This window comes from Theobroma umbraticum, unplaced genomic scaffold (genome assembly GCF_002168275.2).
Source record: "Theobroma umbraticum cultivar Fairchild unplaced genomic scaffold, ASM216827v3 scaffold_56.0, whole genome shotgun sequence".
Classification (NCBI taxonomy): Eukaryota; Viridiplantae; Streptophyta; class Magnoliopsida; order Malvales; family Malvaceae; genus Theobroma; species Theobroma umbraticum.
This window is the reverse complement of record NW_018397256.1, coordinates 11,129,041-11,153,703: the sequence shown is the minus strand read 5'-3', so window position 1 is coordinate 11,153,703 and position 24,663 is coordinate 11,129,041. Positions and strand designations below refer to the sequence as shown.

Sequence of the window (24,663 nt, the reverse complement as noted above, 5' to 3'; positions counted from 1 at the left end):
AATATATGTATAAGATTCATGATTATATAGTAATTAATAGTAATTTATGCTTAAAAACATAGTAATTTTTATATATAAAAGAATGTTAGCTAGTTTATTTAAGTGAATGGGAAGAGTTTTTAAAGATATAGTATTTTATGCTTAATTATCATTGCTAATAAATGATTTGATGGGGTTTGCCACATGATCTGTTCACATTTTTTAAGTAGTCCACGGCACAAATATCTTGTCTACTTTTTAACAGTAATAAAACCTCTTCAGCTCGTTTTAGTATGATAACATACGAAGTTGAATTATAATTAAAGTTTCATGTTGCTATCAGTACTTGTTAAAAAGCCAAAGTAAATAATAATAGTTGTAATATGTAATCATAATTTATTTAAAACCATATTATATGAAATCATAATGCTTTCAAATCCACTCTAAACATAGGAAACTCTCGGTCACGGCAATAATAATTTAGTTAATTATCAAAATTTCTGCCAAAATTAAAACCTAATCATGTCAAATGTGTAATACATGCACACATGCATTCATAGATAGATAAAGATATAATACTTTAAAAAGTTATAAAATTATTTGAAAAAATTCAATAAGATCTTAATAATTTATTATATTCAATTAAATGTTTATATTTTTATTTTTTCATATATATTTTTATGATTAATAATTAACTATCTATAGTTAGTTAAAATGTTATTGTCATTTTATACGTTAATAATGTTAATATAAAAAGTGAAAATATCACATAATCGTATCATCATTTATTATAATATGTTAATGTAACACGTCAATAACACATAATATAAAAATAATAAGCAAGGTTAGTTAGAAAAATTTATTTAGTCTAAAATGAAAATAAAAAGATTTAATTTAATATAATAAAAAATTTTTATTTAAATATTGTATCATAATAAATAATTTAATCTTTTTCTGGATGGAAAATGTTAGTGCATAGTTTTAAGCTTCAATCAGGTACCCATAGGTCAGTTGAGTGGTCCCCTATTTTTAGGACCACGTTCAGTTTCTTACAAACAGAAGACCAGCGGGACCCACCTGACAAACCCAGGTCCGTCCGATTCAAGGAATCCAATCTTGGAACATTGACAGTTTGCCACGTGTATGTTAGAATCCTCAGCAAGTTATGTTTTACTCGGCTGAATGAAAGTACCCGAGTGTTTCTTAACGAAAGGTACAATAATACTAGTATGAAGTATTTGATCGGTTAAAAAAAGAAAAAAAAGAAAAAGTTGGAGCAATTTTCGTGTCAGTAAATGGCGCAATCTAGTGCGCAGTAAAAGCTTGACACTGTTGAAGCGTGAGGGGCCAAACCCAAATAAATAAATAAAGGAAAAAAGGAAAATAAAACGATGATGACAATGCTTAAACATAAAACGACAGCACCTCAGATATGATTCAGTCACATTCCAAGTCCCACTTGGGGTTCCTCCCTAGATTGAAAGTTTGGGGAGTCAACAAGCAATGAAGCAGCATCAAACTTTGGCTATTTACTTTCATCTTTAAATGCTACTGCAAGGATAGGCCCATGGTTGCATTAAACTTTGTTAATCAGTAAATAAGTCAAAATGAATGAAGATTCAAAGCAAAGCATACTACTTTGCTAATTTTTATATTAATTATATGAGATTTATATATCCTGATTAGATTCCCATGATAGGATTAAACTTTGTAATTGGAATAATATTGATTGAACATATATATCTAACTAATCTTCAATTTGAATTGTAATCAAAAATTGACCCAAAAGTTGTTTTGCACGTGTGATTCATCTTTCAAATCCACCCATGACTTTAGAAAAGTGCTTTTAGTCCATAACCAGTCTTCATAAAAAACACGAGCCTTCTTTTTTATTTTTTTTGGTTTGCCATAATAAATTATTATTTTCATTTTTTAAAATATAAAATCTATTAAACGGCGTCGGTGTCCGCCCCTAGCAGTAAACGGAAAGACAACCGAAAATTCCCCGTGTAAAGAGGAAAAGAGGAGAGAAAAAAAAAGAAAAAAAGTAAAGAAAGTTTTTCTCTATTTTTTTTTTTGGGTTTTTTCAATAAAAGCACGAATTCTGGGATTATTTCACCCATTAGCACCGGTCTCATTTTTTCAAGATTGTCCAAAAAAAAAAAAAAGATGTTCCCTTGACAACTATCAGCTCCTAAGATCCGATCAGATCCGGTCATGTCCTTCCCTCTTTGTCTCTAGAATCTACAATTTCTCTCTTTATATGTGTATTTGTATTTATCGATCGATTCTTCTCTGAATTTCCAAAAAAATTGAAGTTTCAAAATCGATTTTTTGCTTTTTGGAAGTTTAGGGTTCCTGAAAGACGGGAGCTTTTGTTTTTCTGCTTCATTAAATTTAGGGTCTCTTTTCTTGTTCTGGGGGAATGAGATGTGCAGGATCGTGAGCTAGGGTTTTTTCTTTCTTTCTTGGGTGGGGTTGGGTCCTTGACCTCCGGGTGCATGAGGATTTGGTGCTGTCTATGCTTTAGCGACGACGAGGAAGACGATAATCAACGGAAAGGAGCCATGAAGGAAGGGTTTTTGGAAAATGTAGACGACTTAGAGGGCAATATCGTAAATGACGACGATGACGAGCGCGAGGAAGAAGAAGAAGCCACCGCCACCGTCGCCGCTCAATTAGCTTTAAACCTAAACAGGCAAAAACAAGGAGACGAGACGTTGCTGTTGTTTGAAGAGATGGTCACCGCCATGAGGTGTGATGGGAATTGGGACGGTGTCACGTGGCGCCCTTTGATTCGCTGCTCACGTCCTTCCGAGGGTGAGACTAGCGCCTCCGCCTCAATTGCCGTTGAAGGTTGTGACCACCATGATTCCCACCATAAGCGAGCCAAAGTCTACTCCGCTTCTCAGTGAGTCAACTGGACACCGTATAAACAAATTTAGTTAAGAAATTTAATTTTTGTGCGATACTTATTCTGCAAAGTTTTCACTGTAGTGAGAGGACTTCTTGCTCTTCAGCGGAGACGGATTTTAGTATTAATCAAGGCTCGTCGATTTTGCCTAATAATGGGATGTTTTATCACAATTTCATGTTGAATAATGGGGGTGACGAGCATCCTTTTGATGCTAATGGTGGGAACGATGAGGGTGGTTTGAGAACGGAGGATTTCGAAATTCGAATGGATCTGACGGATGACTTATTGCATATGGTTAGTAGTTTGAACTATTATCTTTTTATTTATAGTTTTTAAAATTTTGTATATTGTTTCATGTTATTGAACCTTTTGTTTGTTTTGCTATATTCAGGTGTTCTCATTCTTGGATCATCGTAATCTTTGCTATGCTGCTATGGTTTGTAGGCAGTGGCGAGCAGCTAGTGCTCATGAGGATTTTTGGAGGTGTTTGAATTTCGAAAACCGGAATATTTCTCTTGAACAATGTGAGTCTCATATTTGCATAATATCTCTGGGTAGTTCTTAATTTGGTTTAAAAAGTGTATTCTATATAAATAAATTTGCTGATAAAATTTAGATATTTGCTGGAGAGTTGTTGATGATCTCTAAATGCTTAAAATAGGCACTTTCCTCTAAGTAAGTGAATTTTATGAGCATGCAAATATGTGTACACTTGTCCTTTCATCTTTTATTTTAAGAACCGCTGGGATTGATGCTGTCTTCTGGACAGCAGAATACTCATGTCACATGCTACAGATGATCAGAATTTAAATATGCCTTAGTACCATTTAGCTTTAATGCATGGAGTTAAATTGGTTGTTGTGTTTTGATTCATTTGTTCATTTTATCATTTTGTGTGGGACATTATGAGTTATAAATGAGATTGCATCCAAACGACTAAGACTTATGTGTTTTAATTTCACAGTTGAGGACATGTGTCAACGGTATCCAAATGCCACTGAAGTGAATCTCAGCGGCACTCCTAATATTCACCTGCTTGTTATGAAAGCTGTCATATCATTAAGGTACCCTTTTTATCATCATATTTTTTATTGTTTTAATCAAATGAAATCTTTGTGCCTGCGGTTAATTTATATAAATTTTCTGATTGATAGAAATCTCGAGGCTTTAACATTGGCAAAAGGCCAACTAGGGGATGCTTTTTTCCATGCGTTGTCAGAATGTAGTATGTTGAGTAGTTTGGATGTGAATGATGCTATTCTTGGCAATGGTATTCAAGAGATACCTATTAACCATGAACGATTGCGTGATCTGAAAGTAACAAAATGCCGTGTGATGCGTATATCCATCAGGTGAAATAAAGACATACCTTCACTGTTAACTATATGCTGATGTCAATATAGTCATTCTTTGTACTGAAATCTGATCTTTTGCAGGTGCCCACAACTGAAAAACTTGTCTTTGAAACGTAGTAATATGGCACAGGCAGCTCTTAATTGTCCTCTTTTGCATCTGCTGGATATAAGCTCATGCCACAAGCTTACAGATGCTGCAATTCGTTCAGCAGTAACCTCATGCCCCCAATTAGAGTCTTTAGACATGTCAAATTGTTCTTGTGTTAGTGATGAAACGCTACGTGAGATAGCTCTCACTTGTGCAAATCTTCATGTGCTGAATGCTTCATATTGTCCGAACATATCACTTGAGGTTAGTTCTTGGTTGATGTAGTTCTATTAACTGCCGCTTTTTTGATTAAGGTGTAATCTGATGCATTTGTTTTCTTTGAAGTCTGTAAGACTGCCAATGTTAACAGTTCTAAAGCTCGACAACTGCGAGGGTATAACTTCAGCCTCAATGGCTGCAATAGCTCATAGTTATATGTTGGAGGTTTGAATCTCTTTTTCTCATTTATATTGTTGTTACCTAGATTTCTTTGCAGTCTCTATTAAAAACTTCTAGCTGCTTGACTGATTTTGTTACCTGTTGCAGGAGTTGGAGCTTGATAATTGCCACATGTTGACATTGGTGTCATTGGATCTTCCTCGCCTGCAGAAAATTCGACTGGTTCATTGTCGAAAGTATACTGCTGTTTGATTTAGTTCACCTTTCCCTTTTCTTATGAAACCGAAAAATATTGCTTTATTGCTTTTGGGCTGGAGTTCCTTCTTTTGTTTTTGGTGTCTTCCCTGTCTTTGTTTGTTTTTATTTTTTTCATTTTGTAGTAATTTATAATTTCTGGGCTGCAGATTTGCTGATCTGAATGTACAGTGTTTCATGCTATCATCTATAACGGTATCCAATTGTGCCGCACTGCATCGCATCAACATCAGTTCAAATTCCCTTCAAGTATGTGTTTTGATTCACAATTTGATCTCTATTTGTCATTGCCTTGGTCATTGATAAGTTTCAAATTTGGATTGTTGATTTCATGAACATGCAGAAATTAGCGTTGCAGAAGCAGGAAAATTTGACAATGTTGGCACTGCAATGTCAATGTTTGCAAGAAGTAGACCTTACAGATTGTGCATCGTTGACAAATTCTGTTTGCAATATCTTTAGTGATGGTGGTGGTTGCCCTATGCTAAAAGCTTTGGTTATGGATAACTGTGAGGTTTGTGAATAGTTTCTTTCTAGCTACTGAATTATTTGTCATCCGTGTGTATGGATAGAGGCGTTGCTAGTTGACATTCAAAGATTGGGTGGTAAAAGAGGCTTAAAATGATAAGAGATTTAGAATGGTAGCTTCTTCTGAGCTTTTTGGTCACTTCAAATGGCACCATGTATTTGTCTGTCTGAACTCTGGTTTGATGTACCATCTTGGTTCCTGATGCTGCATTATTGAGGCATTGTTGTGTGTCATTGTAATGACCCTTTTTTTTCCTTGGTTGTATTGTGCTTTTCTGACAGAAGTTCTTGATTTTATTTTGATCAGAGCTTGACAGCAGTACAGTTCTCCAGTACATCTTTGGTCAGTCTTTCTCTGGTTGGTTGTCGTGCTATCACTACTCTGGATCTTGCATGTCCTTGTCTTGAGAAAATTTGTTTAGATGGTTGTGATCATCTGGAAAGAGCATCATTTTGTCCTGTAAGTTTAGAGGGACTCCAGACTTCCTGTGAGGTTAATTTGCTAATGTATTTTAGCTATTTGATGCATGCAATTTCTTGCTCTTATAAAATATAACACCTGAAGCGTTTCCCTCCTTCTAGGCTGCTCTTCGGTCACTTAATCTTGGAATATGCCCAAAATTGAACACACTGAGAATTGATGCTCCATACATGGTGTCACTTGAGTTGAAAGGATGTGGTGTCTTATCTGAAGCATCCATTAACTGTCCTCTATTGACATCTCTGGATGCTTCCTTTTGCAGGTTTGTTGCAATGCTATATTCTTTTTGTGATTCTTTACTGTGGTCAATAGCTGACAGTTCTATTCAATTTTACATGCAGCCAACTTAAGGATGATTGCTTATCTGCAACAACGTCTTCCTGCCCTCTGATCGAGTCGTTAATATTGATGTCATGCCCATCTATTGGTTCTGACGGTCTTTTCTCTTTGCGCTGGCTTCCGAATTTAACGACACTTGATTTATCATATACCTTTTTGACGAATTTGCAGCCAGTTTTTGTGTCTTGTTTACAGCTGAAGGTAACTTTAAAATCCTGGATACGTAAGACTGGATATACATATGTGGCATGCTAGTGTTACATATTCAGTTGGTTGTATTGTACATACATGATCCATTCATGAGTTTTGCATTGTTTGTACTCTTAGAGATTCTCTATTTTGATTTAAATGGTAAGACCATTGTGTTGCTTCTTATTCTACAATTAAGCAAGGTTTAGAAATTTTGCGTGTTTGGTAAATTGTCTTGTTTAAGCTTTCAATGTTTCTAATACTCCATGTTTTCCTTATTTCCTGTTCTATTCTTTTGCTCACTTTTCCTTTCCTTCTTTAAGGTGTTAAAATTACAAGCATGCAAATATCTGGCTGACTCATCATTGGAGCCTCTTTACAAGGAATTTGCTTTGCAAGAACTCCAAGAATTGGACTTGTCATATGGTACCCTGTGTCAGTCTGCCATAGAGGAGCTTCTTGCTTATTGCACACATCTTACTCATGTGAGCTTGAACGGATGTATAAATATGCATGACCTGAATTGGGGTTCTACTGGTGGTCGACTTTTGGAGTCGCTCAGCACGGATAATGCATCTAGCATGTTTTCTCTTGAGAACATCAATGAGCCAGTTGAGCAAGCCAACCGTTTACTGCAGAACCTCAACTGTGTAGGTTGTCCAAATATTAGGAAAGTGCTTATCCCACCACCAGCACGCTGTTTCCATTTGTCATCTCTAAATCTTTCATTGTCAGCCAATTTAAAGGAAGTTGATCTTGCTTGTTTCAATTTGTCCTTTCTTAATCTAAGGTAGGCATGCCCAACTTTTTATTGTTGTCACTTGCTTCTCTTTTATGTTTTATTCTTCTAAATTTTTCTGGCTATATCTTATTCAGCAATTGTTGCTCTTTGGAAGTTTTGAAGCTCGAGTGTCCTAGACTGACGAGTCTCTTTCTTCAGGTATGCATTCTCAGTCTTCGAAACCACAGACATTTAATCTTTTAGGTCCCTTTTTTTGGCCTCTTTTTTTAAGGGATTTTCAATTGGGAGTGAATCCTTGAAATTGATTGGTTCTTACTGCCTAGGCTTCTGTGATGGATTTGTTCTGTTAAAGACTCACATGCATAGAGAGTTTGGATCTATTGAATCACATAGTCAATGGTGAAGAAGCTATATTCCCTGTATTTAGTTATGTTTTTAAGGAAGCAGTTAGTGAGTCATATGAAGCCTCCATTCTCTGATGGTTTAGTAATAGTTGAAGATAGGTACTAAACTGACTTATCTCGCAATCATCATTATCTGATGCAGTGTAGTCTATTTGGGAAATGCCTTTCTTTCTTTGATGGTAAAGTTATCTTTTTATTCTGACTGTAGTGTCACTTCTTCTGCAGAGTATTTGGTTTCTGGCCCCACATCGTTTTTTGATTTCCTGTTTCCTGCATGCCAAATTATTTTTGATTTCATTTTGTCACACATAAGCATATACACGTGAATCTCCGTCCTTGTAGTTAGTGTGTGGCCGAGAGTTTCTTATCTGATGCTGTTTTCTGTTTTCTTTTGCCTATTGGTCCTTTTTAAGTCTTGCAACATCGAGGAAGAAGCAGTTGAAACCGCTATATCACAGTGTAGCATGCTGGAGACTCTGGATGTCCGCTTCTGTCCAAAGGTGAGCATCATTTTGTTTTGCCCCTTTTTTTGCTCGCACTTTATGAAGTGTGTAGCGTTTACTATATTAAACTGGTAGGTCTAAAGTTTTCTTCTTTGCAATTGCTTATTATGTTCAAATCTTGTTTATTGTCTTTTCTACTTGAAACTCTAGCTTTTTTTTTTTAAAGAAAAATGAAATTAATCCAATCCATTAATGCTAATATTATGTGGTGGCTGATAGATCTGCTCAATGAGCATGGGGAGGCTAAGAGCAGTTTGTCAAAGTTTGAAGCGTATTTTTAGTAGCTTGTCTCCTGCATGATGCTTATGCGATCAAGGATTTTATTTCCGTTTGGAAGTGGATATTACTTCAAATTAGTGGCAGCAACAACGGCTTGGTATTTGTCATGATCAGCTCTCTTTTGTATGTAAATGGTCATCATATTTTCCCTGCGTCTGTTGTCGATACATAATATAATATAATATAATATAATATATATATATATAGGTAATGTAACAGTGTAATAAATTACTACCACTGTTCTTGTATTCACTATATCGGTTGTTGATCTTGTTGGAGATATAGATGAAATCTGAAAATTTTACTTCCAAAATTTAGTACCAGTAGTTATGGGTGATAAAAACAAACATTAAGAAGCCAGTAAAATGTATAGCAGTCATGACCTTTAACAATCTTTCTTTCGGTTCTGATCCAATTTTGCCTGGGAACTATGAATTCAATGATTGTCATCTATTGGTTTTTTTTAGTCATAACAAAGAGTATGGGGATAAGAAAGAAGCAGATGGGAGAGGATGTGGGTCCACGTCAGACGTTTATATTGTTGTGGTCGGAAATTTTATCAAGGATACAAGGAGAGAATATGGGCTCACTCGCAAGTTACAGAGCAGAGCATATATGGATTCATAAAAGTGATTCCAGTTGCTTAATATCTGGGTCCAATTCGTCAGGCTTGACGTCATCCTCAGGAGCTCTATAGGCATCTGCAACTTCCCTCCCTTGATTTAACACATCGGAAGGAACTGTTTGAAGGAGGCTGTAATAGAAACAGCTTTGTGAGGAAATGAAGCTTACTTGTCTTAACGCAGATGTCCCAAGCATGACCGTAATGAGGTACATATATATATCAACTGTAATGCAATACCTGTCCAGCGCATTGAGGGCAGTACCAATCTTTGCCTTCATTGATTTTACTGAGGCTTCTGGGTTGTTTCGTGATGCCCGTAGAAGCAAGGAATCCAGCTCCTCCAAGGCTCTAAGCAAAAGAACAAAAGTTGGTTTGTTTCAAAATTTAGTTTGCCGGAGGTATTGCTAAACTTGTACGTTGCAAGCGTAGCTTATTCTAACAGGGTTACTTATGATTCTCCGTGAAAACATTTCAACATTTTCTCAAATGTCAGCAAATGGTCAAAATTTGTAGTGACAAAGCAAAGCAACAGCTTAACATCGGCGCCCAGATGTACTCTCCTCCCATAATTGTACAAGCAGCATGGACCTTACCTATTCTCAATTGGCAGCGTAAACCATTGGAGACTAATCTCTAGACCCGCGACCCAACTGATTTGCTTCGTAGAAGCTCCTGTAATATATAGCACATTGGAGAAACCAGGATCGCAAGGCATGCAGACCCATGGATGTGCTTCAAACAAAATGGGCAGAAAATTGCCTTCGCCTACGGTTTTTGGCTCTTATAAATTGAACAGAATACTTTAAAACATTCATCTAGAGCTTAATTAGGGTCACCTGAGACATTGATCAACGTCATTGAAAGCATTTTCACCACTGCCAGCATCAGAAGCATACTGTGCGACCTGAAGTTCCGAAGAAAATTTCCAAACCTCAGCAACTCATGTATACAAAAACTGCCATAAAGCAAAGTGGAATGAGAATGTATATGGTAACAAGGCCTCTAATAAGATCCTAGTGTGACAACATGCATAACCTAACATCATTCTTTTTCCTCCGTCTCTTTCTCCGGGGCAATGCTAGACATCATTTGTTCAAAACTAGCGAAGAGCAGGTAGAGCCATTAGGCTAATGAACACAAACTTCCTGGTCAAGTTGATAGTTTCATAAAATGTAAATTCCTCTCTTTCTGGAAACTTAATAGGTCTTTGGTTCTTCAACTTAGAATTGACTCATGGATATGTCAATAACTAGTGGCAACTAAATAACATAACACAGATATGAGAAGATCACACCACTAACTAGAAAACCTCAACTTACAGCTCGAATATTTATACGTAGAGATGCAGCTGGACCAGAACGTAGTAGGGATCTGCAGATGGCATATTCCGGTTTATCAACTTCCAGAGTTTTCTCTGTAGTGGTTAGAATTCAGAACATGCTTCATAAGAATGAACCAAAACATACTTTTAAAAAGGAAAGGGACTAAAACAGGAAGTGAAGGATTCGTTTAGCAGGATGACAAGGGCATGGAACTCAAGCATAAAACACAGAAATGAAAAATCCAACTTCTGTCCATTATCTCATTAAACATGAAACAAAATCATTCCTTCAGCAAAAGAACTAGCCTGTAACAGGAATTGGGTTTAATGATGAGATTCACTTACACAATCAACATCTAATTAGAATTTAATCCACAGAAAATAACAATAATAATAAGATAAGATCGAAAAAGGTTACCTAGGTCCTTAATCTGGAACTCAGTCAATATAACAGCAGGCACATATACCTCAAGTGGATCAAGCTTCTTCCTGTTAAATATACATTATATCATTTATGATTACCACTGACACAAGAAGAAAAATTATGTACAACACAGACATTCACCCAGGAAATTACTGATTACCTTTTCACGTATTTATCCAAAAAGCTACCCGCAATGGCATCTGCAGTATTAAAAGTAATAGGCCATGACTTAGCTTTGAAGCAACTCAAAACTGACAGTATCATAATTGATTGAAAAACAATGAAAGGCAAAAAGAAAAAGCTTGAATATAGTAATAACACTTTCCCCTTTATTATTTGGCTGTGAAATGATAGTACGAATTGTATAACTAAGATCAAACCAAGCATACAGTTGGGTACAAGGAGCAAGTGAGAGAAAAGCATAGAGATTGAAACCAGTCGCCGGCTCTCCCGCCATTTCGGTGGAGACACTGCGCACCTCACTCCAGAGAATCGCTTGGGTTTAGCAGTGAAGTTGGGGGCGGAAGAGCGAGGAGAGGACGAGGAAAGGAAAGGGTAGGCGCTAGCGTGCGCGTGGGATTGAACTGTGGCCATTTCGACACAACAAACATCGGTGGATTTTGTCCCCAGAAGAAAACTGGAACGGTCTTATCCGTTTGTTTATGGCCTTCACCACGATAAAAGAGGCGTTGTCCGAAATCACAAAATTAACCTTTGCAAAAATTTTATTATATATTGGCTCCACATCTTCTTAAACCCTTGGTTTACGTCTTCTAATTGTATTAAAATATTAATTAAGATAGTAATTAGAGTTAAGTCGTAATTGAGTGTGTGGGACTACAAGAAAATAACGTAGGAACAAGGAGGAGCCAAATTGGTTGTCTTTTAAAAAAGTTGCCTTCCTCACATGCATTTTCTAACTACTTCTGGATTTAACTATGATTTTTTTTATCTTAAATAAATTAATAATTAAGCAGGAACAAAAAAATCCCCATTTCCTCGAAAATCCAAAAAATAAAAAATTAATGCTAGCTGCGTATTTTTGGTTGCAAGAAAGATTCGGGTCGAACCCGAGAACCCGGGCGGTGGCATGTCGGCAAATTATGACCAAATGAGCAGCAATAGATGTAAAGCAACCGAAACGACGTGGACATTTTACTGACTATTCCCTCTGTTCTGTCTCTCCCATCTCCCTTCCTTTCTTCAGTCTCAAATCTCCTGAGTTTACTCTTCAAAGTTCAAAGCAACAGGGAAAACGGAAATCAACAATGGCAATGATTTTATGGCTTCTTTTGTCTCCTTTTCTTTTCCTCTCTGTTTCTGCTAATACTCAAAGTAAGTCTCCCTCCTATCTTCTTTCTCTTATCCAGCGTTAGCTATTGTTTCCCTAGAAAAAAAAAAGGGTTTTGTTTCTTAGCTTTTTTTGTATGATAAAACGAAATGACTTTGTACAATGTATGTATGTTTTGGGTTTGGAAATGAATCGTTGGTTCTAGTACGTGATTGATCTGCTTCATAACTATAAAAATCTTTTTTCTTATCTATTTTTATTTCTGGGTTTCTTTCATATTTCCAAATGCAGCTGTGTGTTTGTAAGTTGGTTAACATATAATTGATCTGAATCTCAGGCATTGCAGTTTTAAACTTTAGCCCATTTTGATTTGACTTAAGTTTTGCTTAAAGCAGGTGGCATTTTTTTTTTTTTGCTGGATCTCTTGTTTAAAGCGGTGTCTTTTAATTGGTTGACTTATTTTGGCATTATTTCCCTTCTTAGTGCTCTATTTAGCTTGTATACAGGAGGGCAAGGGAAAGAAATTTTACTTTTGGATCTATCATTTCCATGTATTTTGATATGTCTCCATTTCCAGAAACCATATCAAGAAATTTTCCTTTGAATTTGCCACTTGAAGACAGTTTTTGATTGTCATCTTGTTTGAGAATCATATTGGGGGGTGGGGGTGGGGGTAGGAGAAGATTTTTTCATTTAGTTTGATATCCTTCCATCATTCTTAAAATAGATCTTCTTTAGGACTCTGGCAGGAAGAAAGTGATCATAAACTCGTAGGATTTTGCAATTCTATTGTTTCACACCAGAGAAAATACTGGTTGCTGTGGGTACATGTTTGTGTTTAAACGAGTCTGGTCTAGAATTGTCCATTATAGATGGTTAAATTGCCTAATACTATTCCACATAGGAGTTAGGGCATGTGTAAGCAGCTAAATCCGAATATATAGTGAATGAAGAACTTGTTATGTCAGTGTCATTTAAGAAGACAAAGTTGTAGCCATGATATAAACCCAGATGAAAATCTTTGATCATGAGATGCATCATGATTATGTGTGAAAAGGAATACACATCTCTTGTAGAAGAGAGGAATGAATTGCCCAAGTGAGCACAAGATGCGCTGAAACTAAGCAATGCACCAAGAAGAGAAAAGCTTCGTTTCCAAACTTTTGCCGTTTATCCACATCTATGAGGCATGATAAAATGTCTCCAACTTCATCATGGGAAGTTAACATGTTTGAAGCCCTTCATATTGCATTTGATTCCTCCCTTCTGAATATCCTAAAAGACAGCATGACTTTACACCTGATTGCCCCTGCTGTTCTAGTGACCCATCTCCAGCCGTCATCATACTGCAAAATTTTAGCTAACAAATCAGTGAGGATATAGAACTTAAAGACATCCTCAGCATACGGTCCAAGGGGTGCCGCATCCTTCTAATATCACTTTTTCCATGTATCATCCCATGAAGAGAGCATGCGATATTCTGACTGGTCTGAGTAGAACTCCTGGTTTTTTTTAAAAAAAAAAAACTTTTTGTAATTTGTTTGGTATTGATTCCTTCATGCTGGTATTGGTCGCATCGTGTAAGAGGATTTCTCCTCTGCTTCAAGCAATTGCTTTTGTCATGTTTATTGCTACATTTTATTTTTCTTATGGAACAAAAACTAATTATTATCAGTACCCATATATCCATAGTGTATAACTGGCTGAGTATATGAAATGGATTACTCAAAGGCATGTAAAGCATGTAGTTTGTCAACCTGTTACATTCTCTAGTCATCTTTTTAAGGTTCAAATTGTTTTGTGCATGTGTTTGTGGCTGTCATTTTTCTTGAGCCCTAACAACATTCATCTTTTCTTTATATTTGTGACATTTTGAACACAAACTGTAGCCAAAGTAACTGACAACCCTGCGGATGAGTTGGTGGCTGCGCTTAATGCCAATAGAACGGCACACAAGTCTTCATCTCTCACTGACAACCCGGGCCTTGCCTGCATTGCTTTGCAATATATAAAAGCATACCAAGGTGATTGTGATGCTGTAGGAGGGCCTGATGCCAAGAAGCCTGCTGATTCTGAATTTGCTGAAACTTTTGCCCCAGACTGTGGTGTTGGTGCCTCAAGCCTCTCTCCAATCACTGGCCGTTTACTTGGATGCCAGTCCAAATATGTCCAGCCTCCTGAAGCATTCTCAATGTTGATGAAAAATGAGAAGAGTTTGGAAATTCTCTACAATAAGAACCACACAGAAGTTGGGGCTGCTGTGACTGGCACAGATGGTGGGGCTCCCTATTTCTGGTGTGTGCTGTTCAGCAGTGGTAAGCAAAACAATAGCTTTGTTCTAGAAGGAGGTGTGGCTAAAATTACGAGACCTGGATGCTTTAGTGGCGCTAATGACGAATGCAGCGGTGCTGATGATTCATCTCGACCTGGTCATGTGTGGCTGTATGCTCTTACAGCTTTCATTGCTATGGGATATGCCTTCGGGTTATAATCATATCCCTTAGCATATGAACTGTTTTCCTCTTGATTGTTGATTCTGAGGCACCCCATTGCCTTGAATAGCTTGGCCTCTGTAGGTGTTTTTTTTTTTTTGTTATATCATCATAATTTTATTGATTACTTTTTCCACTTTGAGTGAGAACACACTTTATGCCATTGATTCCGCCGGTTTCATGTGTACAATTTCAAATGATTGAACCTATTCAATTATTATTATTGTTGTTATTTTGTTTCCTTTGAATGGTACTATGTTGTTTATCATGATTTGTGAAACTATCATACACGAAGATGTGAAGACTTCCAGCAGCTAAATTTCCCTTTGATCACCCACCTTCTAATAATTTCTTTGGATTAATATGCTTCTAATATCTGCAGTTCAATAATACTATGGTGCCTTAAAGGCACAAACTGGGTATGGTTAGTCCAAAATGGAATGACCAATGGTTTCCATTTTCCCCCTTTTTTGGGTCTACAAACCTCCTCTATACAGAATCAACACATGCCATGGCAAATGGTACTACTATTTCCAATGATTGTGTAATTTGTATTGTGTTTCTTTAACTAAAATTTCTTATAATCCAGCGTTTATCAAACCTTTATTACTTTCATCATACTTGGCACCCGTAGGTATAAGGTGGGACTGGATTAAAGAAACTTGGCATCGTCGGTTTGCTGGGCGCGGACTCATGGCCTGACCAATGCCATGCGAGCTAGAAAGCTAGTGCTTCGAATGTTGGTCCGAGTCGACCGTCTAAGGATTCGAGCCCTTGTCTCATGCAAGTTGAAAATTTTCTTTCTCATGATTGGTTAGTAGATAAAAGTTTAAAACCCAATAATTTCCTACTTCTGCTTTCTTTACCCAAATAAATAAAGCCTCTCAATGTCATAGTTGACATGGCATATGCCGTGTTTACATTAATTATCATATATGTTCGTATTATCAAATCAATCATATATCACATGAATTAAAAATATTAATCGATATTAATTTGATGACTGCATTAAAATTAAAAACCTGCATAGGTATAAGTTAAAAAAAAAATAACTATAATAAAATAATAATTTTGTTAGTATATAAAGTAAAATAATTTAGAATTTCTTTTAATATTTAAACTTTACACATAATTAAACCCTAACTAGCACATCATTCATTGTTTTTGTTTGGGTAAATAATTCAGGCAAAGATTAGTCTTTTCAGCTGGGCTCATTGGTAAGATTCAATTCTATCATATTTTCCTTTTAATTCTTCTTTTTAAATTAGATACGGCTCACATAATATTTATATTTAGGAATGATTAAAATTGAATCAGATTAATAACTCGATTTATTCATATGTAATTTGAGTAAAATTATTCAATTTGATTGGTCTATTTAATCTCTTGGATTCAATCGATTTATTTGATTATTGTTTATCTTAAAAAGAACTACATTTAATATTATATATATTTCTTATTTACTACTTATAAAGTTACTGGCAAAGTTAATTTTACTATTTTTGCTAGGTTGAATTTTGAATATTAAAACTTGGAGGTCAAAACTTTTAAATGTTAATTTGATGCTTTATAAACAAAAATAAAAGTTGTCTTTTAACTCTGGTAAATGTTATAATTTATGTGAATGAAAGGAAAAATGTTAAATTATTTATATTTTTTATAATTATAAATAATTTTTTTAAAATTAACCTATTTAATCTTTAATTATAACAAACTGAATCGAACCGATCCAATCCACCAATTCCTTGTCCCTACTTATATTTATTTACATAAGTTTGGTGGAATGAAATTGAAATGGTAAGTAGTTATGCTTTAGGCCTACTTTTCGGGCCCAAGGCCCGTGGGCCTTGTTTTAAACAAATTGAAAGCCAATGAGCTGCAGGCATCAGTGACAGCATGCTAATATTTAAGTATTCAGTCTAAATCTCTAATTAGGTTGCGCTAACTTCCACTATTATGATATTTGTATTTTGCTTTCATCTTCTGCACCTAAAACCTTAAATCTTATATATAATAAGATTAGATGTTCTAGGTTAAAGTAGATTTATTGAATTTAGTCATATATATATATTTATATGCATGATTTGGTACCATCAACTCATTGTGATTGATAGCAAAAGCAATATATAATCTCTGAAAAAAGGACAAAGCATGCCAAGTTTAATTTAGTGGTCAATCCTTTTCTCATGAAAAAGGTCAATATATAGGATTCCACATCCCTTCCCTTTTAATAGTCCCAAAAAAAAAAGTATTGAAATTAAAAAAAAAATCGATATAGTACTAATAGCATACTTTATCTTTTCCAAAGAATGTCACCGTACATCATTATGACTAATTTATAATTAATTAATTTTTTTAATAATTAATAAATTTAAAATTATTAAATTAATATGGCGTGTGACTCGTATTTTTTATTAGCTTTACAATATTTTTCAAAATTTTTGGAAAAATACAATGAATACCTCTTTACATTTCTCCAATTTCATAGAGTAGTACACATATTAAAACAAAAAAAGGGGGAGGGCATGGAAATTGGGATATAATAATTAGGGTTGTAAAACGAAAGAAAAAACAGTAGAGAAAGTAAAATTTCACTTTTGTCTTTTAAAGAGCAGTCCCAAGTGCTATGTGACTCGTAATGCCTATCCTATCGACTAGCTAAGTCTTTTTCAACACCTATTTATTTATTTTTATTAAAGTGCCCACTCTATATCCTTTAATTGATATCTTCTTTTTGTATGGGTTTTCCCATATCTCATCTTCATGAACAAAATTTTGTCTCATTTTTCTTCCAACTTTTGCCCATTAAAAAATGAGTAATGAATGGGGAAGGGGGTCTTTCCACGAAGCAACGAGGCATCCCCACCTCAAGAAACAAATGCGAAATTTGACTCTCCTGCCAAGCCTGTTTCTGCACACAATTTGAACCAATTTCCCTCCTCGATCGTATGACCAAAGCCCACGAAAACAACGCCCACCGTCCGATCCAAACATCAAATCCACGTGGTACTGCTCATCACAAAGACAGTGTTTATGTGTAATGTAATTATTTATGGTCTCATAAGAACAAACTTTATAAAAACCAATGGGTCTTAAGGTTTAGCAGAGATTAAGCTCCCAAGGCACGGAGCCCGAAAATTTCAGTTAAAATTTTCGCGGGCGCTATATAAAGTGCTTGGTTTTTCGTTACTGGGTGTTTTTGTTTTGGTTGTTTTGCGTTAGTTTTTTTTTTTTGAAAAGATCGAGAATCGAAGAAGAACGAGATATCCGGGGATGGGTGATGTAGGGTTTTTCGAGAAAACTGATTCTCGGGAAAATGAAGGTATTTTGGGAGGAAGCGAAGAGAGCAGCAAGAAAGAAAACGAAGAAGAAACTGCCGTTTTTAGTAGGCAGCAGGAGGCAACATTCAATCTCGATCTTAATCTGCGGCCAGTGGAAGAGGATTTGGGAAACAGTTTTTTGGGTTTTGATTTAGGATTTCCTGAGAAACATGCGGAGAATTCCACCAACTCAAAAAGTCTTGTCTTTGGTGTTGATTTGAGGAGAATGGAAAGATACGCAGATGTTGAAATTGTTGGTTCTCCAAGCAAAAGACGAGATTTTCTGTTGAAGAAAAAGGAAAAGCAAAATTAGATGGTTTTGATGAAGAGGAAGAAAAACTAATCTTGATCTTGATTTGGGATTGACGCAGATAGGGACAGATAAAGCGATTTCATTTTTCGGTCCACCAATCGAAGCAGAGGAGCAAAAAGATACTGAAGTTGAATTTTTGGGAAGTACTAATACTATGAAAACTATTGATCTTGTTGTTGGGGAAATTGATTATAAGAGGAATGATGAAACCGAGGATTTTTACGTCTCAAGAAAGAGGGAAGATTCAAGAAGACACCATGAGATTGCTAGAAAATTTGCCCAAAGGCTTGCACATGAAGTTGATTCTGAAGGAGATTTTTTGAAATCTTTATCTAAGACAAATAAGGATGGAGCTTCAAAGAATGTTGTTGTTGTTGTTGATGAGGATGATAAGGCAGAAGACTTAGAAAGTCCTTTTGTTATGGCATTAGAGATGATCAAAACCCGAAATTCGAGTTTAACTGACAAAAAGAAGTACTCAAGGGGTGGATTGGAGGCGGAGTTCAAATGGGTGCCTAAGAATTATAAAGGGTCGTCCTTTTCTATGGCTCGTGAGGTTCCTTCATTGCTGGACCTTAGTTTGCGTACTCTTGCAAAGAATGCCGAGGCAATGGTATCGCTCGAGCATGTTCCTGATGTGCTGAGGCATAAGCTTAGTCAGTTGGTGTGTGATTATCGGAAAATGGATGCTCATTTTCTGGAACTTCTTGTTAGGGGATCACCAACAGAGATACGAGTGAATGACTGTTCACGAGTAACTGAAGACGAATTCACCAAGTTGTTTGGCTGTTGTGATACTAAGAACTTGATTGTAAGTGACGTTTGACACAGGTTATTCTATCTTCCCTTTTTAATTGAATTGGCAGAATTTTTTCTTTTCTCTCTCCATGTTTTACAATGCAACCTTAGCATATCACCGATGGACTTGAGGGATTATTTGGTTCTATCTCTGAAGTTGTATTAGTGACTCTGTGAGCTATTTTCTTCTCGAAAATTTGCCTCAGTTATAATTTGTGAAAGTTTTAAAAGAAGGGGAAAACAATTGTAATTGAAGGATTAGTACTTGGCTTTTGGCTTTCAATATATATGACCAAGAAACCAAACTAGGACGTTTAGGGTACTCCCAGAATTGGTTTTTCTAATATGTTTGTGGACTATATACTTATTTAGACGTGGGCACCTGGCTGTCAGTTATTTATGATGTTTTTGGGCTCTGGAGGCAGGTGCTGCAGCTTGACTTGTGCGGATCGTGTTTGCCTGATTATGTGTTACAAGGCACCTTAGCTCATTCATCAAATAGCCTTCCTGCTTTAGTTACCTTGTCTCTGGATGGTGCATATCGTTTGTCAGACAAAGGCCTAAATCTACTTGCGCTGTCTGCACCTGCTCTGCAGTCAATAAATCTGAGCCAGTGTTCCCTTCTCACGTCTGCTGGCATCAACAATCTAGCTAGCTGTTTTGAATCTACCTTAAGAGAGCTATATTTAGATGAATGTCAGAATTTAGAAGCTATGGTTGTATTGCCTGCACTGAAAAAGCTTAAATGTCTGGAAGTGCTGTCATTGGCTGGAATTCAGACTGTTTGTGATGATTTTGTCGTTGGAATGGTTGAAGCATGTGGCAAAAATATGAAGGAGCTTGTTTTCGCTAATTGTGTGTGAGTTCTCTGAGATCATTCTAATTGATTTAAAAGTATACATTGGAGGTTTAACATTTTTTATATCTGTTTCTCTAATCTAGCATCAGTTTTGGTAACATAGGTGTTTTTGGGTTGCAGGGAATTGACTGATATATCTCTCAAATTTGTGGGAAAAAATTGTTCCAGATTATGTGCCCTTGACCTCTCTTACTTGCGTAACTTGACAGATTTATCAATGAGATATCTTGCCAATGGCTGTCGATCAATTAACAGACTTAAACTGTGCCGCAATGGTTTTAGGTTTCCCTTCATCCTATGCTTATCTGCTGTTCATTTCTTAGCTTCTGTAGATAATGATATACTCATCATGATACTGTCACATGTTTAATTATTCTATGTTTGTCAATTATACAGTAGACACTCCTGTGTAATATACATTCTTTTGACTTTTAGGGAAGCAGTACCTGCAACTGACACAAATTATTTCTATATATATGACAGTGATGAAGCTATTGCAGCCTTCTTAGAAGCCTCTGGAGGTTCTTTAACTGAACTGTCCCTGAATAACATTATTTTGGTGAGATATCAAGTTATCAACATGCCTTACCTCATTAAGCTTTTGCTTTTTGTTTTTGTCCTCACCAAAGATACCAATTATCCTGCAATGATTGTTGAATGATTCCCAAATCTGCTGTCTGACTCACTTTTTTGTGCTTGAAAGCCGAATGATTTCATTCTATGACATTGACGTTGCATGTACTGGCTACTTCAGCTTCTTACATTCCATATTGCAAGCATGTAGTAATTGGTAAACTAACTCAAGGTGGTGAACAATTATAACAGGTGGGGCTGAACACTGCATGTTCACTTTCCAAATGTTCAAGAAAATTGTTCAGTTTGGACTTATCATGGTGCCGCAATTTAACAGATGAGGCACTGGGACTGATTGTTGATAGTTGCCTGTCGCTGAGGCTGTTAAAACTCTTTGGATGTACACAGGTACACTTGCCAAGCTCTCTGTCTCTCTCTAATTAAAACGCATCCTGTCCATGCATAATTGCTGCTTCAGGTGATGATTTATATAAAACCCAATAGTTATCCCTGTCAATATATGTACATGCAATTTTCAAAATAGAAATGCTTGTTTCTCCTCATGTTCCACTGACCTAAACAGCAACAAAGAGTAAATGCAAATTTAAATAGGTGGAAAAGCATCTTGCAGTTGATGCCAGCTGTTGTGTTTCTGATCCGGGACCTTTTTGTGTTTGATGCAGATTACAGAAGTATTTTTAGGTGGGCATTCAAATGCCCAAGTGCAGATCATTGGACTGAAAATGACAACAGTATCAAAACATCTCAGTATGCTTGAACCCCAAGAAGCTCCATTGCACTATTCACCTATCAGTAGTTTATGATGATTAGTACAGCTTGAATAACCTGGTTACCCAGTTTGCAAGGCCCAGCTTCATTCATTGACTTATACAATAGCAACACTGACAACTAAAAGTACCCTCTTTTACTTTGTCCATTCAGAGCCTTCAGTTTTGAAAACATACCTACGAAATTGTTACCAGACACCAAACCAACTAATCTCTTTAGAGATATACCTCACTCCTTTTTTTGGTGTCCTAGCAAATTCGTGATCAACCAAAAACTGTATATGGTCGATGGAATATTTTGGATAGTTTATATGATCATATTAAAGAGAGAGAATTCTTCTCCCTTATTGAGAGTGTTTCAGTTGATTCTATATGCTTGTCTTCTGTTTTTCATATTTATCAGATCAGGGTTAAGTTTGTTATCTCAGTTACGGAACATATGATTGAGGTTTGAAAATGTTTTAAACTCACAAATCCAAGGTGAGATGGTAGGCCTACTTGGTATGGTTTGCCCTGCTCCATGAAAGTATCTAGAGTATGCATCTTACATATTGTGACTAGGAAACATTGTCGAACTACATTCACACCTTGAGAGTAAATTGTGGCAAGAGGTTAAACAAGACAGTGTCAGGCGTTGTATTCCAATTTAGAAAACAAATCCGATTTGGAACTCTGTGGAAGTTAAATGCTGGTTTTCTTCCATAAGGCCTTTGGCATCGGTTCAGCATGGTTAAAACATGGGTTCTAACCATATTTTCTTTTGGTCATACATCCATTCAATGTTATCAGCTATAGAGGTTACGTTTATAGTGCAGTGTGCAGTGCCCTGTTTTTCTCTTGGCCAACCCAACAGCTAGAATTTAAATCTAACAAGGATTACGGATGTTTAGGAAGAGAAGAATACACTACAGAGAAAACACCAGTTTGACAATTAACCTTATATTCTTGCTTCTTACAAGGAGATAGTTTGATATTGGAAACTAGGAAACAGAGGATCTTCATCTCCACGACAAGGCAAAAACAGACGTTTCATTACTTATGTCTGTGTATAAAGCGCTTTCTGTTTCCACAAGGTTCAACTTCAACCAAGCTTCTCAGTTCAGACCAGAAGCCTTACACTTCAAAACAAATGCCAGAACCAGAAGAATTAGTAAGATTCCAGCAGAAGAACCACCAACTCTGTGAATCCAGTTAGGATCAAACCTCGTAAAGCTTCTGTCACAGTAAAGCGACAAAGCAATGGCCAAGATTAATATCAATAGCAGCAAAGGCAGCCAAGAAGCAAAGTTGATGGGCTGCTCGTCAGGTTCTAGCTCGCTCACCGTTGCCCTGTTGATGTAAAGAGGTGAAACCACACCTAAGATGACCAAACCTATTGCCACCAGCCTCTCATATGACGAAGAGTTGCTTGACCTGATCCAATGAGGATCAGACCTGGTAAATCTCTGGTTCAAGTAAAGTAAGAAAGCAAAAGCCAAGATCAGTAGCACAAGCAGCAGGCGCAACCATGAAGCCAAGTCCATGTATTGCTCTTCAAACTCCGCTTCACTAACCGACTGCCGGTTGACATAAAGAGGTGAAACCGCGGCTAGAATGGTCAAGACGATCGCTACCCATTTCTCATATGAGCAAGACCTGCTTGACCTGCGCATGGCAATCGGCTCCATTCATAACACAAATTTCAGGAGAAACAGCCCTTTTCTGTCATTGAGCAAATTGTTTCTTAATATTATCTCCCTATTTTTCATTTGGCCTCTGGATCCATCCATTTGGAATATAGTTAATGGTCAACAAACATTCCAATCCAACGGCCATGGGAAAGGCCCAAAGCGTTCAAGTATAAAGAGCAACCTCTATAAACCCTTATCCCTTGGGAATCCTTCCAGAAGTTCTCAAGATACGTGGAAATTTTGCAAGAGGTAAGGCAGCCATATTAAATTGTTTTGGAATCAGATTCTTGGAGCAGAATTAATCTGCAAAATTCCTCTTTTATCATCGCATTTGATTCCGATCCGATTATTCCTAAAGTTTGATTAAACAAGGGAAAATGATGCCATTTGTGATCAACCATAAATAAACCAGTCAAGGGAAACAGATAGTAGCAGACAGTAAAGCTTTTGGCTAGAGTTCTTACATTTGAAATTAGAAGTTGTTTTTTGCTAATCATCCCCTAAAAGAATTATTTTAGCGGTTAAAATTGGATACCTTCATAGCACAAGAATTTCCAGTGATCAACCGGTACAAAGTAAACACAAAAATGACTAATAAAACAAAAAGGTGTTTAACTGGCGCCATTGGAGCTCTTGGACCGGCTGCCATTGAGCCGTCTCATCCACTTCTTCTGCGATGAGGTTAAATCAGTGAACAAAGAAGGAGATGAAGCGCTTTTCGGAGGTTGTCCAGCCATCGGAAGCTCCGCCGGAAGTGCGGCGGCGGTACTAGTAAATGCGTTTAGAACCAGAAATGCAAGTATTGGAGAGAGATCCAATGTTCCTCCCAGCGGTGGAATTATCCCGCGGAAAATGTTGAGGTACGGATCACATATAGTACTGAACCAAAGAAAAAACATAGTTTATATTAAAAGAAATTAAAGTATTTTAGTTTATTGAAATTCCATGGAATTGGTATCCTTACCTGAGGGGGCTAACAATGGCTGGAGGAGAATTGGGGAACCAAGTCAAAACCAGCCTTACAATTAACAGCGTGTTGTAAATGTTTAAGAAATTAAGGATTCCATTGGCTACGACGATCCCTGCCACTGAATCACCAGGTAAAACCGCTGCAAAATTGTGATTTGTCAGCGGAGAATAATTCTTAACCTTCCTGGAATTGATTCTGAAAGTCGTTACCTATGGTAAAAATTGGAATTAGTACCCAAAAAGAAAACCTTGAATGGGAATGAAAGAGAGATAGCTAATGAAATAAGTTACCTCATTGCAGAAGCTTTGGAAGTCGGAGGATAAGGAGAGTAGATTTTTGAAAGCTGGATTTTGTTTAAGGAAATTGAAGAAACTATCGGCGGTTGAAACGACTGAATCGTGAAGGTCACGAATTATATTTTGAGGAACCACGGGAGCGAGATTGGGCTTCGTTGGCCTCAAAAATGGAGGCGCAAATGGCTTCTGAAAAAATGCTGAAGAAAGCAACAAAGATTTGGGAACTGAGGTTGGGGATTTAGATTTTAGGCTCTCTTGGGCAGGCTCGGTAACGGCCATTTCTTTGCAAGAAGAAGAAGAAGAAGAAGAAGAAGATAACATTTTTTCTTTTTCAGTGGATTAGGATTTTAAAAGAGAGACTTTTATGTATACAACGTGGCACGATCTTGTTTGCTACTTCACTGTGGTTCTTTTCACTGCAATAAAACGCAGCGTTTTGGATTGCAAATAGATTGACGATTTTTT

The 24,663-nt window shown here is 36.6% G+C and overlaps 6 protein-coding genes across 11 annotated transcripts; 3 read left to right on the top strand and 3 right to left on the bottom strand.

Annotated features, from left to right (window-relative positions):
* Positions 1 to 2,076: 2,076 nt before the first annotated feature.
* On the top strand, positions 2,077 to 8,781 carry SLOMO (F-box family protein). 2 transcript variants are annotated; one of them, XM_021421967.2, is made up of 17 exons: positions 2,077 to 2,890; positions 2,977 to 3,190; positions 3,288 to 3,420; positions 3,861 to 3,960; positions 4,051 to 4,248; positions 4,333 to 4,603; positions 4,685 to 4,783; positions 4,886 to 4,974; positions 5,143 to 5,242; positions 5,337 to 5,507; positions 5,829 to 6,014; positions 6,104 to 6,264; positions 6,344 to 6,542; positions 6,854 to 7,320; positions 7,407 to 7,470; positions 8,090 to 8,176; positions 8,399 to 8,781. In XM_021421967.2, the coding sequence occupies exons 1-17, from the start codon at positions 2,481 to 2,483 to the stop codon at positions 8,477 to 8,479; spliced, it is 3,030 nt and encodes a 1,009-aa protein (XP_021277642.1). In that variant the 5' UTR covers positions 2,077 to 2,480; the 3' UTR covers positions 8,480 to 8,781. The 2 variants fall into 2 exon arrangements, with proteins under 2 accessions (XP_021277642.1, XP_021277643.1); XM_021421968.2 differs by having other exon boundaries at positions 2,081 to 2,890; positions 5,829 to 5,981.
* LOC110411700 (uncharacterized) lies at positions 8,743 to 11,554 on the bottom strand. 5 transcript variants are annotated; one of them, XM_021421970.1, is made up of 7 exons: positions 11,218 to 11,542; positions 10,989 to 11,028; positions 10,823 to 10,893; positions 10,403 to 10,497; positions 9,920 to 9,987; positions 9,321 to 9,431; positions 8,743 to 9,212 (listed from the first exon to the last, which is right to left on the bottom strand). In XM_021421970.1, the coding sequence occupies exons 1-7, from the start codon at positions 11,420 to 11,422 to the stop codon at positions 9,080 to 9,082; spliced, it is 723 nt and encodes a 240-aa protein (XP_021277645.1). In that variant the 5' UTR covers positions 11,423 to 11,542; the 3' UTR covers positions 8,743 to 9,079. The 5 variants fall into 5 exon arrangements, 4 of the variants coding, with proteins under 4 accessions (XP_021277645.1, XP_021277644.1, XP_021277646.1 ...); XR_002444812.2 differs by adding an exon at positions 9,677 to 9,755 and having other exon boundaries at positions 9,191 to 9,212; positions 10,989 to 11,554; XM_021421969.1 differs by having other exon boundaries at positions 10,989 to 11,542.
* Positions 11,555 to 11,874: 320 nt separating this feature from the next.
* Positions 11,875 to 14,852, top strand: LOC110411702 (uncharacterized). The gene is made up of 2 exons (XM_021421973.2): positions 11,875 to 12,163; positions 14,009 to 14,852. The coding sequence occupies exons 1-2, from the start codon at positions 12,097 to 12,099 to the stop codon at positions 14,608 to 14,610; spliced, it is 669 nt and encodes a 222-aa protein (XP_021277648.1). The 5' UTR covers positions 11,875 to 12,096; the 3' UTR covers positions 14,611 to 14,852.
* A 3,420-nt stretch (positions 14,853 to 18,272) lies between these two features.
* On the top strand, positions 18,273 to 21,623 carry LOC110411351 (RNI-like superfamily protein). Its single transcript, XM_021421475.2, has 6 exons — positions 18,273 to 19,055; positions 19,468 to 19,901; positions 20,022 to 20,183; positions 20,385 to 20,460; positions 20,727 to 20,882; positions 21,158 to 21,623. Exons 1-6 carry the CDS (start codon positions 18,399 to 18,401, stop codon positions 21,296 to 21,298), a joined length of 1,626 nt encoding a protein of 541 aa, XP_021277150.2. The 5' UTR covers positions 18,273 to 18,398; the 3' UTR covers positions 21,299 to 21,623.
* Positions 21,624 to 21,751: 128 nt separating this feature from the next.
* On the bottom strand, positions 21,752 to 23,270 carry LOC110411353 (uncharacterized). Its single transcript, XM_021421477.2, has one exon. The coding sequence runs from the start codon at positions 22,927 to 22,929 to the stop codon at positions 22,357 to 22,359; it is 573 nt and encodes a 190-aa protein (XP_021277152.1). The 5' UTR covers positions 22,930 to 23,270; the 3' UTR covers positions 21,752 to 22,356.
* Positions 23,271 to 23,366: 96 nt separating this feature from the next.
* On the bottom strand, positions 23,367 to 24,574 carry YLMG2 (YGGT family protein). Its single transcript, XM_021421476.2, has 3 exons — positions 24,193 to 24,574; positions 23,897 to 24,111; positions 23,367 to 23,811 (listed from the first exon to the last, which is right to left on the bottom strand). Exons 1-3 carry the CDS (start codon positions 24,517 to 24,519, stop codon positions 23,544 to 23,546), a joined length of 810 nt encoding a protein of 269 aa, XP_021277151.1. The 5' UTR covers positions 24,520 to 24,574; the 3' UTR covers positions 23,367 to 23,543.
* Between the last annotated feature and the right edge of the window lie 89 nt (positions 24,575 to 24,663).

What these genes read in the sequence shown, in the direction of transcription:
- SLOMO (XM_021421967.2), top strand. Translation starts at nt 2,481, where the DNA reads ATGAGGATTTGGTGCTGTCTATGCTTTAGCGACGACGAGGAAGACGAT. An exon ending in AAAGCTGTCATATCATTAAG is followed by an intron (nt 3,961 to 4,050) that starts GTACCCTTTTTA and finishes TCTGATTGATAG; the next exon opens with AAATCTCGAGGCTTTAACAT. An exon ending in GTCCGAACATATCACTTGAG is followed by an intron (nt 4,604 to 4,684) that starts GTTAGTTCTTGG and finishes TTTTCTTTGAAG; the next exon opens with TCTGTAAGACTGCCAATGTT.
- LOC110411700 (XM_021421969.1), bottom strand. Translation starts at nt 11,422, where the DNA reads ATGGCCACAGTTCAATCCCACGCGCACGCTAGCGCCTACCCTTTCCTT. An exon ending in GACGTTGATCAATGTCTCAG is followed by an intron (nt 9,432 to 9,919) that starts GTGACCCTAATT and finishes TCTTTTGCTTAG; the next exon opens with AGCCTTGGAGGAGCTGGATT. An exon ending in GCCCTCAATGCGCTGGACAG is followed by an intron (nt 9,213 to 9,320) that starts GTATTGCATTAC and finishes TTTCTATTACAG; the next exon opens with CCTCCTTCAAACAGTTCCTT.
- LOC110411702 (XM_021421973.2), top strand. Translation starts at nt 12,097, where the DNA reads ATGGCAATGATTTTATGGCTTCTTTTGTCTCCTTTTCTTTTCCTCTCT. An exon ending in TGTTTCTGCTAATACTCAAA is followed by an intron (nt 12,164 to 14,008) that starts GTAAGTCTCCCT and finishes CACAAACTGTAG; the next exon opens with CCAAAGTAACTGACAACCCT.
- LOC110411351 (XM_021421475.2), top strand. Translation starts at nt 18,399, where the DNA reads ATGAAAACTATTGATCTTGTTGTTGGGGAAATTGATTATAAGAGGAAT. An exon ending in CTTGTTTTCGCTAATTGTGT is followed by an intron (nt 19,902 to 20,021) that starts GTGAGTTCTCTG and finishes TTTGGGTTGCAG; the next exon opens with GGAATTGACTGATATATCTC. An exon ending in CTGTGCCGCAATGGTTTTAG is followed by an intron (nt 20,184 to 20,384) that starts GTTTCCCTTCAT and finishes TATATATGACAG; the next exon opens with TGATGAAGCTATTGCAGCCT.
- LOC110411353 (XM_021421477.2), bottom strand. Translation starts at nt 22,929, where the DNA reads ATGGAGCCGATTGCCATGCGCAGGTCAAGCAGGTCTTGCTCATATGAG.
- YLMG2 (XM_021421476.2), bottom strand. Translation starts at nt 24,519, where the DNA reads ATGTTATCTTCTTCTTCTTCTTCTTCTTCTTCTTGCAAAGAAATGGCC. An exon ending in TCCAAAGCTTCTGCAATGAG is followed by an intron (nt 24,112 to 24,192) that starts GTAACTTATTTC and finishes TTTTTACCATAG; the next exon opens with GTAACGACTTTCAGAATCAA. An exon ending in GCCATTGTTAGCCCCCTCAG is followed by an intron (nt 23,812 to 23,896) that starts GTAAGGATACCA and finishes TCTTTGGTTCAG; the next exon opens with TACTATATGTGATCCGTACC.